This window comes from Pristiophorus japonicus, unplaced genomic scaffold, assembly GCF_044704955.1.
Source record: "Pristiophorus japonicus isolate sPriJap1 unplaced genomic scaffold, sPriJap1.hap1 HAP1_SCAFFOLD_689, whole genome shotgun sequence".
Classification (NCBI taxonomy): domain Eukaryota; kingdom Metazoa; phylum Chordata; class Chondrichthyes; family Pristiophoridae; genus Pristiophorus; species Pristiophorus japonicus.
The window spans coordinates 146,828-163,210 of record NW_027254602.1 but is presented as its reverse complement, the minus strand read 5'-3'; the positions used below and the strand labels follow the sequence as shown (position 1 = coordinate 163,210).

Genomic DNA, 16,383 nt, shown 5'->3' with positions numbered 1-16,383 from the left:
CCGATCAAAATTCACGGCGTCCTCTGCAAGTGTCTCGCCAATGGTGTGTCCAATCGTGGCCAGGAGGGAGCGACAAACATCAGCTTTTAAACCCAGCCTTCCATCAGCGTCCTATTCTTTGGAGCCGGAGATCGAGAGGCAAGCCAGGAGTCTGGGGCTGTTCCCCCGACCGACCCTAACGTGTCCAGTCCATTCTCGGGTCGGCAAATCAGTAACTAGTGGGGTGCCGCAGGGATCAGTGCTGGGGCCCCAGCTATTTACTGCACGAGATAAAAGTTCACGGGGTTGGGCGGGGGGTAATATATTAACACGGATAGAGGATTGGCTCACTAACAGAAAGCAGAGAATCGGGATAAACGGTTCATTCTCGGGTTGGCAATCAGTAACTAGTGGGGTGCCGCAGGGATCAGAGCTGGGGCCCCAGCTATTTACAATCTATATTAATGCCTTGGATGAAGGGACTGAGTGTAACGTAGCCAAGTTTGCTGACGATACAAAGATGGGAGGAAAAGCAATGTGTGAGGAGGACACACAAAATCTGCAAAAGGACACAGACAGGCTCAGTGAGTGGGCAAAAATTTGTCAGATGGAGTATAATGTGGGAAAGTGTGAGGTCATGCAGTTTGGCAGAAAAAAATCAAAGAGCAAGTTATTATTTAAATGGAGAAAGATTACAAAGTGCGGCAGTACAGCGAGACCTGGGGGGTTACTTGTGCATGAAACACAAAAGGTTAGTATGCAGGTACAGCAAGTGATCAGGAAGGGCCAATGGTATCTTGGCCTTTATTGCAAAGGGGATGGAGTATAAAAGCAGGGAAGTCTTGCTCCAGTTACACAGGGTATTGGTGAGGCCACACCTGGAGTACTGCGTGCACAGTTTTGCTCTCCGTATTTACGAAAGGACACACTTTGCTTTGGAGGCAGTTCAGAGAAGGTTCATTCGGTTGATTCCGGAGATGAGGGGGTTGACTTATGAGGAAAGGTTGAGGAGGTTGGGCCTCTACTTATTGGAGTTCAGAAGAATGAGAGGCGATCTTATCGAAACGTATCAGATTATGAGGGGGGGGCTCGACAAGGTGGATGCAGAGAGGATGTTCCCACTGATGGGGGAGACTGGAACTAGGGAGCATGGTCTTAGAATAATCTACCAAAATTCTCGACTCTGGGGAGGTACCATCGGATTGGAAAGCAGCTAATGTAACGCCTCTGTTTAAAAAGGGGGCAGACAAAAGGCAGGTAACTATAGGCTTGTTAGTTTAACATCTGTAGCGGGGAAAATGCTTGAAACTATCATTAAGGAAGAAATAGCGGGACATCTAGATAGGAATAGTGCAATCAAGCAGACACAACATGGATTCATGAAGGGGAAATCATGTTTAACTAATTTACTGGAATTCTTTGAGGATATAACGAGCATGGTGGATAGAGGTGTACCGATGGATGTGGTGTATTTAGATTTCCAAAAGGCATTCGATAAGGTGCCACATAAAAGGTTACTGCAGAAGATAGAGGTACGCGGAGTCAGAGGAAATGTATTAGCATGGATCGAGAATTGGCTGGCGAACAGAAAGCAGAGAGTCGGGATAAATGGGTCCTTTTCGGGTTGGAAATCAGTGGTTCGTGGTGTGCCACAGGGATCAGTGCTGGGACCACAACTGTTTACAATATACACAGATGACCTGGAAGAGGGGACAGAGTGTAGTGTAACAAAAGTTGCAGATGACACAAAGATTAGCGGGAAAGCGGGTTGTGTAGAGGACACAGAGAGGCTGCAAAGAGATTTGGATAGGTTAAGCGAATGGGCTAAGGTTTGGCAGATGGAATACAATGTGGGGAAGTGTGAGGTCATCCACCTTGGGGAAAAAAAACACAGTAAAAGGGAATATTATTTGAATGGGGAGAAATTACAACATGCTGCGGTGCAGAGGGACCTGGGGTCCTTGTGCACGAATCCCAAAAAGTTAGTTTGCAGGTGCAGCAGGTAATCGGGAAGGCGAATGGGATGTTGGCCTTCATTGCGAGAGGGATGGAGTACAAAAGCAGGGAGGTCCTGCTGCAACTGTACAGGGTATTGGTGAGGCCGCACTTGGAGTACTGCGTGCAGTTTTGATCGCCTTACTTAAGGAAGGATATACTAGCTTTGGAGGGGGTACAGAGACGATTCACTCGGCTGATTCCGGAGATGAGGGGGTTACCTTATGATGATAGATTGAGTAGACTGGGTCTTTACTCGTTGGGCGTTCAGAAGGATGAGGGGTGATCTTATAGAAACATTTCAAATAATGAAAGGGATAGACAAGATCGAGGCAGAGAGGTTGTTTCCACTGGTCGGGGAGACTAGAACTCGGGGGGCACAGCCTCAAAATACGGGGGAGCCAATTTAAAAGCGAGTTGAGAAGGAATTTCTTCTCCCAGAGGGTTGTGAATCTGTGGAATTCTCTGCCCAGGGAAGCAGTTGAGGCTAGCTCATTGAATGTTTTCAAGTCACAGATAGATTTTTAAGCAACAAGGGAATTAAGGGTTACGGGGAGAGGGCGGGTAAGTGGAGCTGAGTCCACGGCCAGATCAGCCGTGATCTTATTGAATGGCGGAGCAGGCTCGAGGGGCTAGATGGCCTACTCCTGTTCCTAATTCTTATGTTATGTTTTTAGAATAAGGGGCCGCCCATTTAAAACTGAGATGAGGAGGAATTTCTTCTCTCAGAGGGTTGTAAATCTGTGGAACTCGCTGCCTCAGAGAGCTGTGGAAGCCGGGACATTGAATATATTTAAGACGGAGATAGACAGTTCCTTAACCGATAAGGGGGCGGGCAGGGAAGTGGAGCTGGGTCCATGATCGGATCAGGCCACGATGGTATTAAATGGCGGAGCAGGGCTCGAGGGGCCGAATGGCCCACTCCTGGCTCCTATTTCGTGTGTTCGTTTCACTCTCCTCATGCTAGGGGTGATATCGAGGGTCAGGAAACAGCGCAAGATCAGAGCACTCGACGAATTGCAAGTCTTAGTTATCAAGGTAGGGTAAAAAGAGTTGGGACAGCAGCGAAGACTTAGAAAGGGGGGACATGATTGAAGTTTATAAGATAATGAAGGAACCCCTTTTAATGAGGGTATCTCTCTCTGGATCTCCCTTTATAATAGGCCAGGCAGAATCACACGGCATCAATTTAAGTTGTATAAGGCTAGATCTATCTTCGATGTCAGAAGGTTGTTCCGTGCCCAGATATTAGACAATCTCTGGGACAAGCTGCCATTCTGTGTGGTGGATATTCTCAATCAATTACTTCACACGAGAGCTGGTCAGTTTCTGGGTGGGGTGGAGTTTAACTCTTACAGAAGGGTAGGCACTGCAGGGGATCTAACAGGAGGCCCGTTCAGCCCCTCGAGCCTGTTACACAGGAACAGGAGGAGGCCCATACAGCACCTCGAGCCTGTTACACAGGAACAGGAGGCTCATTCAGCCCCTCGAGCCTGTTAGACAGGAACAGGAGGAGGCCCATACAGCCCCTCGAGCCTGTTACACAGGAACAGGAGGAGGCCCATTCAGTCTCGAGCCTGTTACACAGGAACAGGAGGCCCATTCAGCCCCTCGAGCCTGTTACACAGGAACAGGAGGAGGCCCATTCAGCCCCTTGGGCCTGTTACACAGGAACAGGAGGCCCATTCAGCCCCTTGGGCCTGTTACACAGGAACAGGAGGAGGCCCATTCAGCCCCTTGGGCCTGTTACACAGGAACAGGAGGCCCATTCAGCCCCTTGGGCCTGTTACACAGGAACAGGAGACCCATTCAGCCCCTCGAGCCTGTTACACAGGAACAGGAGGCGGCCCATTCGGCCCCTCGAGCCTGCTCCGTCATTCAATGAGATCACGGCTGATCTGTGACTTAACTCCATTTACCCGCCTTTGGCCCATATCCCTTAATACCTTTCATAGAATCACAGAAATATACAGCACGGAAGGAGGCCATTCCGGCCCATTGTGTCCGCTTCGCGCCGGCCGACCAAGAGCCATCCCGGCCTGATCCCGCTTTAGCTCCCTCGCCCTGTAGCATACGGCACTTCAAGGTGCACTGCCTGCTGTGGTGAGGGTTTCTGCCTCGAACGCCCTTTCAGGCAGTGAGTTCCGTCCCAGACCCTGCCCCAGACCCCCACCCCCCTCTGGGTGAAGACATTTCCCCCTCTAAACCCCCCCCCCCCAATTACTGTCAATCCACGCCCCCTGGTTGTTGACCCCTCTGCCAAGGGAAACAGGTCCGTCCTATCCACTCTATCCTGGCCCCTCATCATTTTATACACCTCAATCAGGTCTCCCCTCAGCCTCCTCTGTTCCAAAGAAAACAACCCCAGCCTATCCAATCTTTCCTTATCACTGAAAGGCTAAATGGGCCTCCTGTTCCTGTGTAACAGGCTTGAGGGGCCAAATGGGCCTCCTCCTGTTCCTGTGTAACAGGTTCAAGGGGCCAAATGGGCCTCCTCCTGTTCCTGTGTAACAGGTTCAAGGGGCCAAATGGGCCTCCTCCTGTTCCTGTGTAACGGGCTCGAGGGGACGAATGGGCCTCCTGTTCCTGTGTAACGGGCTCGAGGGGCTGAATGGGCCTCCTGTTCCTGTGTAACGGGCTCGAGGGGACGAATGGGCCCTCCGCCTGTTCCTACGAAGGCCGCAATTGACAAACAGCGTGGTTCGAGTAATTAATGACACTATAGAAACCCAGCTTTCAACATCGCCGCTGACTCTGTCCCTGTTGCTCAAGAGGTAGTGGGGCGGGGGGGCGGGGGAGGTTGGTAGGAGGGGGGAATACAGGGCAGTAGTGTTTGAATTCTGACAGAGTTACCCCTGCTAAACCGAGCCAGCGGACAGGTCCCCCAATTCCCAGGTAGTGTTTCACTGCGGAAAGAAAATTGTCCAGCATCTGTCGCGGGCAGCTCGATTCCTCCGCATACGCTCTAGCGACACGGGGGAGGTTGTGATTCCCGTCGCCCGCTGTCGTTTAGTGTTTCGCTCGTGTCTCTCTGTGTCATTTTACTTGTAAACACCCGCCGGTCATCCTTAGCCTGTAAGCGCACATCTCGGTATCGTTTTACGTGTAAATAAACTCCCACGGGTCATCCTTAGCCTGTAAGCGCACGTCTCGGTATCGTTTTACGTGTAAATAAACTCCCACGGGTCATCCTTAGCCTGTAAGCGCACGTCTCGGTATCGTTTTAAGTGTAAATAAACTCCCACGGGTCATCCTTAACCTGTAAGTGCACGTCTCGGTGTCGTTGTACGTGTAAATAAACTCCCACGCGTCATCCTTAGCCTGTAACCACACATGTCTCGGTGTTGTTTTACTTGTAAATAAACGCCCACGGGTCATCCTTAGCCCGTAAGCACAAGTGTCGGTGTCGGTTAACGTGTAAATAAACATCCAGCGATCATCCTTAGTCTGTAAGCGCATGTCTCGGTGTCGTTTTACTTGTAAATAAACTCCCACAAGTCATCCTTAGCCTGTAAGCACACGTGTCTCTGTGTCGTTTTACGTGTAAATAAACTCCCGAGTCAGCCTTAGCCTGTCGGCGCGCTCTCTCGCTCGCTGGAGCCGCGTTCCACGTCCAGACTGCTCCGGTGATTGAAAATACAGCTTTGTTCCGTGTCAGCGGGCGATGCGATTTGCCGCCGTCGAGTCCCCGGTCAGCACTCAGCTCCCAATGAGAGTTGGGAGCTAGCCTTGTTTCGTTATGTGCTTTCAGTCTCGTTTCCTTTTCCGTGACAATCAAACTCTTCTCCCTCGTCAGTGCTGATCCACATTGAGAGGCACGTTCACATTCTATATATATATATATATATATTTTTTTTTTAATTGGTTCATGGGATGTGGGCGTCGCTGGCAAGGCCAGAATTTATTGCCCACACCTTAATCGCCTCTTGAGAAGGTGGTGGTGAGCCGCCTTCTTGAACCGCTGCAGTCCGCGTGGTGAAGGTGCTCCCACACAGTGCTGTTAGGGAGGGAGTTCCAGGATTCTGATGAAGGAACAGCCAATATATTTGCATGTCGAGGGATGGTGTGTGTGTGTGTGACTCGGAGGGTCACCTGGAGGTGGTGGTGTTCCCGCGTGCCTGCTGCCCTTGTCCTTCTAGGCGGTAGAGGTCGCAGGTTCGGGAGTTGCTGCCGAAGAAGCCTTGCCGCGAATTGCATCTTGTAGACGGTGCTCACCGCAGCCACGGTGCGCCGGTGGTGGAGGGAGGGAGTGTTCGGAGGTGCTGGGTAGCGCGGCCCATCGAGCGGGGCTGCTCTGTCCTGGGCGGGTTGTCGGGAGCTTCTCCAGTGTTTGTCGGGAGCTGGAACTCATCCAGGCAAAGTGGGGAGAGAGAGAGAGAGAGCGTCCCATCGCGTGATGCTCCTGACTTGTGCCTTGGAGACGGTGGAGAGGCTTCGGGGAGTCGGGAGGCGAGACACTCGTCGCAGAATAGCCAGCCTCTGACCCGCTCTCGTGGCAGCAGTATTTCTGTGGCTGGTCCAGTTAAGTTTCTGGTCAATGATGACCCCCAGGATGTTGATGGCGGGGGGATTTCGGGCGATGGGAATGCCGTTGAAAGTCAAGGGACGGTGGTTAGACTCTCGATTGTTGGAGATGGTCATTGCCTGGAACACGTGTGTGGGGGGGAGGGAGGGAGGGGCGCGATTAGAAAAGGAAGCCATTAGCTCCTGATTGGAGGAACAACTCACACAGATTTAATCACTAGGGCCCGCGCTCAAAATTGACGGGCGATTGCAAACGCATACGGAACGCTTGCCTTTATTGGCCGAGGCATGGACTACAAGGACAGGGAGGTTATGTTTGAACCGTATAAAACACTGGTAAGGCCACAGCTGGAGTACTGCGTGTACAGTTCTGGCCACCGCATTACAGGAAAGATGTGATTGCACTGGAGAGGGTACAGAGGAGATTTACCAGGATGTTGCACTGGAGAGGGTGCAGAGGAGATTGACCAGGATGTTGCACTGGAGAGGGTACAGAGGAGATTTACCAGGATGTTGCACTGGAGAGGGTACAGAGGAGATTTACCAGGATGTTGCACTGGAGAGGGTGCAGAGGAGATTTACCAGGATGTTGCACTAGAGAGGGTACAGAGGAGATTTACCAGGATGTTGCACTGGAGAGGGTACAGAGGAGATTTACCAGGATGTTGCACTGGAGAGTGTACAGAGGAGATTTACCAGGATGTTGCACTAGAGAGGGTGCAGAGGAGATTTACCAGGATGTTGCACTAGAGAGGGTACAGAGATTTACCAGGATGTTGCACTTGAGAGGGTACAGAGATTTACCAGGATGTTGCACTAGAGAGGGTACAGAGGAGATTTACCAGGATGTTGCACTGGAGAGAGTACAGAGATTTACCAGGATGTTGCACTGGAGAGGGTGCAGAGGAGATTTACCAGGATGTTGCACTGGAGAGGGTACAGAGGAGATTTACCAGGATGTTGCACTGGAGAGGGTACAGAGGAGATTTACCAGGATGTTGCACTGGAGAGGGTACAGAGGAGATTTACCAGGATGTTGCACTGGAGAGGGTACAGAGGAGATTTACCAGGATGTTGCACTGGAGAGGGTACAGAGGAGATTTACCAGGATGTTGCACTGGAGAGGGTACAGAGGAGATTTACCAGGATGTTGCACTGGAGAGGGTACAGAGGAGATTTACCAGGATGTTGACGGGACTGGAGAATTTTAGCGATGAGGAAAGATTGGATCGGCTGGGGTTGTTTGCTTTGGAACAGAGGAGGCTGAGGGGAGACCTGATTGAGGTGTATAAAATGATGAGGGGCCTGGATAGAGTGGATAGGACGGACCTGTTTCCCTTGGCAGAGGGGTCAACAACCAGGGGGCGTGGATTGACAGTAATTGGAGGGGGGGGAGGTTTAGAGGGGGAAATGTCTTCACCCAGAGGGGGGTGGGGGTCTGGGGCAGGGTCTGGGACGGAACTCATGGCCTGAAAGGGCGTTCGAGGCAGAAACCCTCACCACAGCAGGCAGTGCACCTTGAAGTGCCGTACGCTACAGGGCGAGGGAGCGAGAGCGGGGAAAGTGGGATTAGGCCGGGATGGCTCTCGGTCGGCCTCCTTCTGTGCCCCGATGATTCTATGAGAGGCGCTGGTTCTATTCCTGATTCAGTGGTGGGCGGGGGTTAAGTACAGGACGGTTTAACGGGAGAATTTCCACAGCTCAGTGGAGACCCAGACCGAGCGACGGATCGAGAGCTGTCGAGGGCGGGAGAAACTGAGGCCAATGATCGCATCAGCCCCCGAAATGGCCTCCTTTCTGTGGGATTTGAGTATCGGAGCAGGGAGGTCTTACTGCAGTTGTACAGGGCCTTGGTGAGGCCACACCTGGAATATTGTGTTCAGTTTTGGTCTCCTAATCTGAGGAAGGACATTCTTGCTATTGAGGGAGTGCAGCGAAGGTTCACCAGACTGATTCCCGGGATGGCAGGACTGACATATGAAGAAAGACTGGATCGACTGGGCTTATATTCACTGGAGTTTAGAAGAATGAGGGGGGGGATCTCATAGAAACATATAAAATTCTGCCGGGACTGGACAGGTTTAGATGCAGGAAGAATGTTCCCGATGTTGGGGAAGTCCAGAACCAGGGGCTCACACAGTCTAAGGATCAGGGGTAAGCCATTTAGGACCGAGATGAGGAGAAACTTCTTCACCCAGAGAATTGTGAACCTGTGGAATTCTCTTACCACAGAAAGTTGTTGGGGGCCAGTTCGTTGGATATATTCAAAAGGGGAGTTCGATGTGGCCCTTACGGCTAAAGGGATCAGGGGGGTATGGAGAGAAGGCAGGAGTGGGGTACTGAAGTTGCATGATCAGCCATGATCATATTGAATGGTGGGGCAGGCTCAAAGGGCCCAATGGCGGGGGGCAGGCTCGAAGGGCCCAATGGCGGGGGGCAGGCTCGAAGGGCCCAATGGTGGGGGGCAGGCTCGAAGGGCCCAATGGCGGGGGGCAGGCTCGAAGGGCCCAATGGCGGGGGGCAGGCTCGAAGGGCCCAATGGCCTGCTCCTGCACCTATTTTCTTTGTCGGTGTCTGTGATTCTATGAAGGGGGCAAATCTGCGGAAGCGGGGGAGGGAGACAGGGGGACGAGCTCGATTGTGGAGAAGGGGCGAGGGGGCATTTATGGCCGGGGGGGGGGGGGGGGGGGAGGCAGAGAATGGGAGTGCGATTGGAGGAGAAAGGAGAGGAATTTCAGGCGTGGGTTGGAGGAGGAGGGGAGATGGAGAGAAGGGGGGAATATCTGGCGGAGGAGGAGACGACAGAGAGCTCGATCGGAGAGTAATTTTGTCTGACAAATTTGCTGGAGTTCTTTGAGGATGTAACAAACAGGATGGATAAAGGGGAACCAGTGGATGTGGTGTATTTAGACTTCCAGAAGACATTTGACAAGGTGCCACATGAAAGGTTACTGCACAAGATAAAAGTTCACGGGGTTGGGGGGTAATATATTAGCACGGATAGAGGATTGGCTAACGAACAGAGAACAGAGAGTGGGGATAAACGGTTCATTCTCTGGTTGGCAATCAGTAACTAGTGGGGTGCCGCAGGGATCTGTGCTGGGGCTCCAGCTATTTACAATCTATATTAACGACTTGGAAGAAGGGACTGAGTGTAACGTAGACAAGTTTGCTGACGATACAAAGATGGGAGGAAAAGCAATGTGTGAGGAGGACACAAAAAATCTGCAAAGGGACACAGACAGGCTCAGTGAGTGGGCAAAAATTTGTCCGATGGAGTATAATGTGGGAAAGTGTGAGGTCAGGCAGTTTGGCAGAAAAAAAATCACAGAGCAAGTTATTATTTAAATGGAGAAAGATTACAAAGTGCGGCAGTACAGCGGGACCTGGGGGTTACTTGTACATGAAACACAAAAGGTTAGTCTGCAGGTACAGCAAGTGATCAGGAAGGGCCAATGGTATCTTGGCCTTTATTGCAAAGGGTGATGGAGTATAAAAGCAGGGAAGTCTTGCTCCAGTTACACAGGGTGTTGGTGAGGCCACACCTGGAGTACTGCGTGCACAGTTTTGCTCTCCGTATTTACCAAAGGACACACTTTGCTTTGGAGGCAGTTCAGAGAAGGTTCACTCGGTCGATTCCGGGGATGAGGGGGTTGACTTATGAGGAAAGGTTGAGGAGGTTGGGCCTCTACTCATTGGAGTTCAGAAGAATGAGAGGTGATCTTATGGAAACGTATCAGATTATGAGGGGGGCTCGACAAGGTGGATGCAGAGAGGATGTTCCCACTGATGGGGGAGACTAGAACTAGGGGGCATGGTCTTAGAATAAGGGGCTGCCCATTTAAAACTGAGATGAGGAGGAATTTCTTCTCGTAAATCTGTGGAACTCGCTGCCTCAGAGAGCTGTGGAAGCCGGGACATTGAATATATTTAAGACAGAGATAGACAGTTCCTTAACCGATAAGGGGGCGGGCAGGGAAGTGGAGCTGGGTCCATGATCGGGATCAGGCCACGATGGTATTAAATGGCGGAGCAGGGCTCGAGGGGCCGAATGGCCGACTCCTGGCTCCGATTCCTGGTGTTCTTATCATTTTGCCCGTGAGCTCGGAGGACCGAGGGAGACGGAGAGAAGGACAACGTAAGGCGGAGGGGAGAGGCCGAGAGCGCGACCGGAGAGTCGTTTTTGCCCGTGAGCTCGGAGGACCGAGGGCGACGGAGAGAAGGACAACGTATGGCGGAGGGGAGAGGCCGAGAGCGCGATTGGAGAGTCGTTTTTGCTCGTGCGGTCGGAGGAGCGCTGAATTTTGCGCGCGCAATCGGCGACCGGGGGGGGTGGGGGGGAAGAGGGGAGTTAACCCGCCCGTCCTCCGCCGCCGATCAGCTGGGCTGGGGCTCGGGCGCGCACTGGTGCCCGTGGAGGGCGGCGGAGCTCTTGAACTGCCGGCCGCAGTCGGCGCAGGTGCGGGCGCCCTGCCAGCTGTGCACCCGCTGGTGGCGGCCCAGCACCGAGGCCCGGGAGAAGCCCCGCTCGCAGACGGGGCAGCGGAAGGGCCGCTCCTGGCTGTGGGTGCTGCGGTGCTGGACCAGGATGGAGGACTTGGCGAAGGCCCGGCCGCACTCGGGGCACGCGAAGGGCTTGGCCCCCGCGTGGGCGCGCTGGTGCTGCAGCAGGCTGGAGGAGTAGCGGAACTGCTTGGCGCACTGCGGGCAGGCGAAGGGCTTGGCGCCGGTGTGGGTGCGCTGGTGGCTGCGCAGGCTGGAGGGGTCGCTGAACCTTTTGGCGCACTCCGCGCACTGGTAGGGCTTCTCGCCGGTGTGGGTGCGCTGGTGGATGACCAGCATGCAAGAGCGGCTGAAGCGCTTGGCGCAGAAGGGGCAGGCGAAGGGCCGCTCGCCGGTGTGGGTGCGCTCGTGCCGCCGGAGGCTGGAGAGCTCGCTGAACTCCTTGCCGCAGGTGGCGCACTTGAAGGGCTTCTGGCCGCTGTGCGTCCGCTCGTGCCGCCGCAGGTTGGACAGCAGGTTGAAGGCCTTGCCGCAGTCCGCGCAGCGGAAGGGCTTCTCGCCCGAGTGCACCCGCTGGTGCTGCTTGAGGTTGGAGTACTTGTTGAAGCTGCGGCCACAGTCGCTGCAGATGTAGGTCTTGCGGCCGGTCTTGGGGCGCCGACGCAGGGCACAACGCTGACGTCGCTGCTGCTGCTGAGCCGGCAGCGGCGAGGACGACGCCACCCACCCGCCGGCCTCCTCCGGCGGGCGGCAGGGGGAGTCCGAGCGGCTGGAAACGCCTTCCTCCTCCTCCTCCTCCTCCTCCTCCTCCTCGGCGGCTGCCGGAGGTTCCTCTTCCTCCGCCCCCACCGCGTCCTCTTCCGTTGCCATCCCGCGCCCGGGGGGCACCTAGAGACAGCGGGGCAGAAAACACGGGGCGTCAAGACAAAAAGCGTCGCTCGCGGCATGCAACATTCGGCCCCTCGAGCCCGCCCCGCCGTTCGGTCAGGTCGCGGCGGATCTTGGGCCTCAATTATTTTCGGCGCGCTGGCGCCGCCCTGGGGGCAGAATGCCGTCACTGCGCCGTGACTGTTTACATGAGAGACGGGAGCAGGATTAGGCGGCCAGTCGGCCCCATCGGGCCCCTGCTCCGCCATTCAAGAAGATCACGGCTGATCTTCGACCTCAATACTTTCGGCTCGCTGGCGCCGCCCCGGTGGCAGAGTCCCGTCACTGCGCCGTGACGGTTTACATCAGAAACAGGAGCCAGGAGTGGGCCATTCGGCCCCTCGAGCCCTGCCCCGCCATTTAATACCATCGTGGCCTGATCCGATCATGGACCCAGCTCCACTTCCCTGCCCGCTCCCCTTATCGGTTAAGGGACTGTCTATCTCTGTCTTAAATTTATTCAATGTCCCGGCTTCCACAGCTCTCTGAGGCAGCGAGTTCCACAGATTTACAACCCTCTGAGAGAAGAAATTCCTCCTCATCTCAGTTTTAAATGGGCGGCCCCTTATTCTAAGACTACGCCCCCTAGTTCTAGATTTCCTCAGGTAGGGTGGGGGTGGGGGAGGGGGCGGTGGAAGAGGTTATAACAGGAGGGAGGGCGATGATGTCACGACAGGAGGGTGATGATGTCACGACAGGAAGGTGATGATGTCACTACTGGAGGGTGATGTCACTACAGTAGGGGGATGATGTCACTACAGAAGAGCGCTGATGTCACTACAGGAGGGGGATGATGTAACTACAGGAGAGCAATGATGTCACTACAGGAGGATGATGTCACTACAGGAGAGCGATGATGTCACTACAGGAGGGGTGGATGATGTCACTATAGGAGAGTGATGATGTCACTACGGAAGGGTGGATGATGTCACGACAGGAGGGTGATGATGTCACGACAGGAGGGTGATGATGTCACGACAGGAGGGTGATGATGTCACGACAGGAGGGTGATGTCACTACAGGAGGGGGATGATATCACTACAGGCGAGCGATGATGTCACTACAGAAGGGGGATGATGTCACTACAGGAGAGCGATGATGTCACTACAGGAGGGTGGATGATGTCACTACAGGAGAGCGATGATGTCACTACAGGAGAGCGATGATGTCACTACAGGAGGGTGATGTCACTACAGGAGGGTGATGTCACTACAGGAGGGTGATGTCACTACAGGAGGGTGGATGATGTCACTACAGAAGGGGGGATAATGTCACTACAGGAGAGCGATGATGTCACTACAGGAGGGCGATGATGTCACTACAGGAGGATGATGTCACTACAGAAGGGGGGATAATGTCACTACAGGAGAGCGATGATGTCACTACAGGAGGGCGATGATGTCACTACAGGAGGATGATGTCACTACAGGAGGGCGATTATGTCACTACAGGAGGGCGACGATGTCACTACAGGAGGATGATGTCACTACAGGAGGGCGATGATGTCACTACAGGAGGGCGATGATGTCACTACAGGAGGGGTGGATGATGTCACTATAGGAGAGTGCTGTCACTACAGAAGGGTGATGATGTCACTACAGAAGGGTGATGATGTCACTACAGAGGGGGATGATCACTACAGAAGGGCGATGATGTCACTACAGGAGGTGGATGATGTCACTACAGAAGGGTGATGATGTCACTACAGGAGGGTGATGATGTCACTACAGGAGGTGGATGATGTCACTACAGAAGGGTGATGATGTCACTACAGGAGGGGGATGATCACTACAGGAGGGGGATGATGTCACTACAGGAGGGTGATGATGTCACTACAGGAGGTGGATGATGTCACTACAGGAGGGGGATGATCACTACAGGAGGGGGATGTCACTACAGGAGGGTGATGATGTCACTACAGAAGGGTGATGATGTCACTACAGAAGGGTGATGATGTCACTACAGAAGGGTGATGATGTCACTACAGGAGGGGGATGATCACTACAGGAGGGTGATGATGTCACTACAGGAGGGTGGATGATGTCACTACAGAAGGGTGATGATGTCACTACAGAAGGGGGGATAATGTCACTACAGGAGAGCGATGATGTCACTACAGGAGGGTGATGATGTCACTACAGGAGGGAGACGATGTCACTACAGGAGGATGATGTCACTACAGGAGGGCGATGATGTCACTACAGGAGGGGTGGATGATGTCACTATAGGAGAGTGCTGTCACTACAGAAGGGTGATGATGTCACTACAGGAGGGTGGATGATGTCACTACAGAGGGGTGATGATGTCACTACAGAAGGGTGATGATGTCACTACAGAAGGGTGATGATGTCACTACAGGAGGGGGATGATCACTACAGAAAGGCGATGATGTCACTACAGGAGGTGGATGATGTCACTACAGAAGGGTGATGATGTCATTACAGGAGGGTGATGATGTCACTACAGGAGGTGGATGATGTCACTACAGAAGGGTGATGATGTCACTACAGGAGGGGGATGATCACTACAGGAGGGGGATGATGTCACTACAGGAGGGTGATGATGTCACTACAGGAGGTGGATGATGTCACTACAGAAGGGTGATGATGTCACTACAGGAGGGGGATGATCACTACAGGAGGGGGATGATCACTACAGGAGGGTGATGTCACTACAGGAGGGTGATGATGTCACTACAGGAGGGGGATGATCACTACAGAAGGGTGATGATGTCACTACAGAAGGGTGATGATGTCACTACAGGAGGGGGATGATCACTACTGGAGGGTGATGATGTCACTACAGAAGGGTGATGATGTCACTACAGGAGGGGGATGATCACTACAGAAGGGTGATGATGTCACTACAGAAGGGTGATGATGTCACTACAGGAGGGTGGATGATGTCACTACAGGAGGGTGGATGATGTCACTACAGAAGGGTGATGATGTCACTACAGGAGGGGGATGATCACTACAGGAGGGTGATGATGTCACTGTCGGATGATGTCACGATGGGGAGCCAGGAGCGGTGGAGGAAGGGGGGAGGGGCGGAGCTAACGAGCGCCAGACGTCACAAAGGGAAGAGCAGAGAGAGAGCGCGCGCGAGAGGAAGGGGGCGGGGCCTGCGCGCGGCGCCCTTTGAATCTGCCGGCGGTTGGCGGCCCGCGAGGCGGCGGCGGCCCTGGGCCCCGCGGAGAGCAGCAGGAGGGAGGTGGGGGGGGGGAGCCACCGAATCCGCCGCCATCCTCCCCGCTCGGTCCTCGCCCGCACCCGGCACCCGGCGCATCGGACGCGCACTCACCTGCTGCCTGCCCACGTGTGAGTATTGACGCGCCGGCCGCCCGCGCTCACTCGGATTCTTCAATGTCTTTTCTGCCCCCCCCGCTTCCTTTCTCTTTCTTCTCCAACCCGCCTCAGGCCTTGCCACGGCGCTTGCGCACCAGACCCCATCCCCCGCCGCCGATACGCGTGCGCGGATTCCCCCCCCCTCCTCTCCTCCCTTTCTCCCAGCCGCGCCTGCGCACTGGTCGCCCCCAGCCAGCCGATAGAGCGCTTTCGCGCCGCGCGGTGCATTCTGGGATCGCGCCCGCCGCCATTTTGCTACAACAACAACTGGCGCCTCTTTTTCTGACTCAAAACGCTGAAATAAAGGGTCTGGGCGCTTCGCAGACCCGCGGATCTCATCCAATCGCACCTGTCTCGCCCCCTTTCACCCTTTATGTATAATTCTGAAGCGCCTTGGGACGTTGTAGGACGTTACAGGCGCTATATAAATAAACGTTATCACAGATTCATAGAAGTTTACAGCGCGGAAAGGGGGCCATTCCGGCCCACCGTGTCCGCCTGGCGCTGGCCGACCGGGAGCCGTCCCGGCCTAATCCCACTTTCCCGCTCTCGCTCCCTCGCCCTGTAGCGTACGGCACTTCAAGGTGCACTGCCTGCTGTGCTGAGGGTTTCTGCCTCGAACGCCCTTTCAGGCCGTGAGTTCCGTCCCAGACCCTGCCCCAGACCCCCACCCCCCTCTGGGTGAAGACATTTCCCCCTCTAAACCTCCCCGCAATTACATTACACGCCCCCCCCCCGCCGCCGCCGGTTGTTGACCCCTCTGCCAAAGGAAACAGGTCCGTCCTATCCACTCTATCCAGGCCCCTCATCATTTTATACACCTCAATCAGGTCTCCCCTCAGCCTCCTCTGTTCCAAAGAAAACAATCCCATCCTATCCAATCTTTCCTCATCGCTAAAATTCTCCAGTCCTGGTAAATCTCCTCTCTACTCTCTCCAGTGCAACATCCTGGTAAATCTCCTCTGTACCCTCTCCAGTGCAACATCCTGGTAAATCTCCTCTGTACCCTCTTTAGTGCAACATCCTGGTAAATCTCCTCTGTACCCTCTCCAGTGCAACATCCTGGTAAATCTCCTCTGTACCCTCTCCAGTGCAACATCCTGGTAAA

At 54.1% G+C, this 16,383-nt stretch overlaps 1 protein-coding gene across 1 annotated transcript; it reads right to left on the bottom strand.

The window, feature by feature from the left end:
• Nucleotides 1-9,753: 9,753 nt before the first annotated feature.
• On the bottom strand, nucleotides 9,754-15,356 carry LOC139256186 (zinc finger protein ZFP2-like). The gene is made up of 2 exons (XM_070874131.1): nucleotides 15,232-15,356; nucleotides 9,754-11,889 (listed from the first exon to the last, which is right to left on the bottom strand). The coding sequence occupies exon 2, from the start codon at nucleotides 11,869-11,871 to the stop codon at nucleotides 10,876-10,878; it is 996 nt and encodes a 331-aa protein (XP_070730232.1). The 5' UTR covers nucleotides 11,872-11,889; nucleotides 15,232-15,356; the 3' UTR covers nucleotides 9,754-10,875.
• Between the last annotated feature and the right edge of the window lie 1,027 nt (nucleotides 15,357-16,383).

Excerpts from the sequence above, each read along its gene's own strand:
- LOC139256186 (XM_070874131.1), bottom strand. The coding sequence starts at position 11,871 with ATGGCAACGGAAGAGGACGCGGTGGGGGCGGAGGAAGAGGAACCTCCG.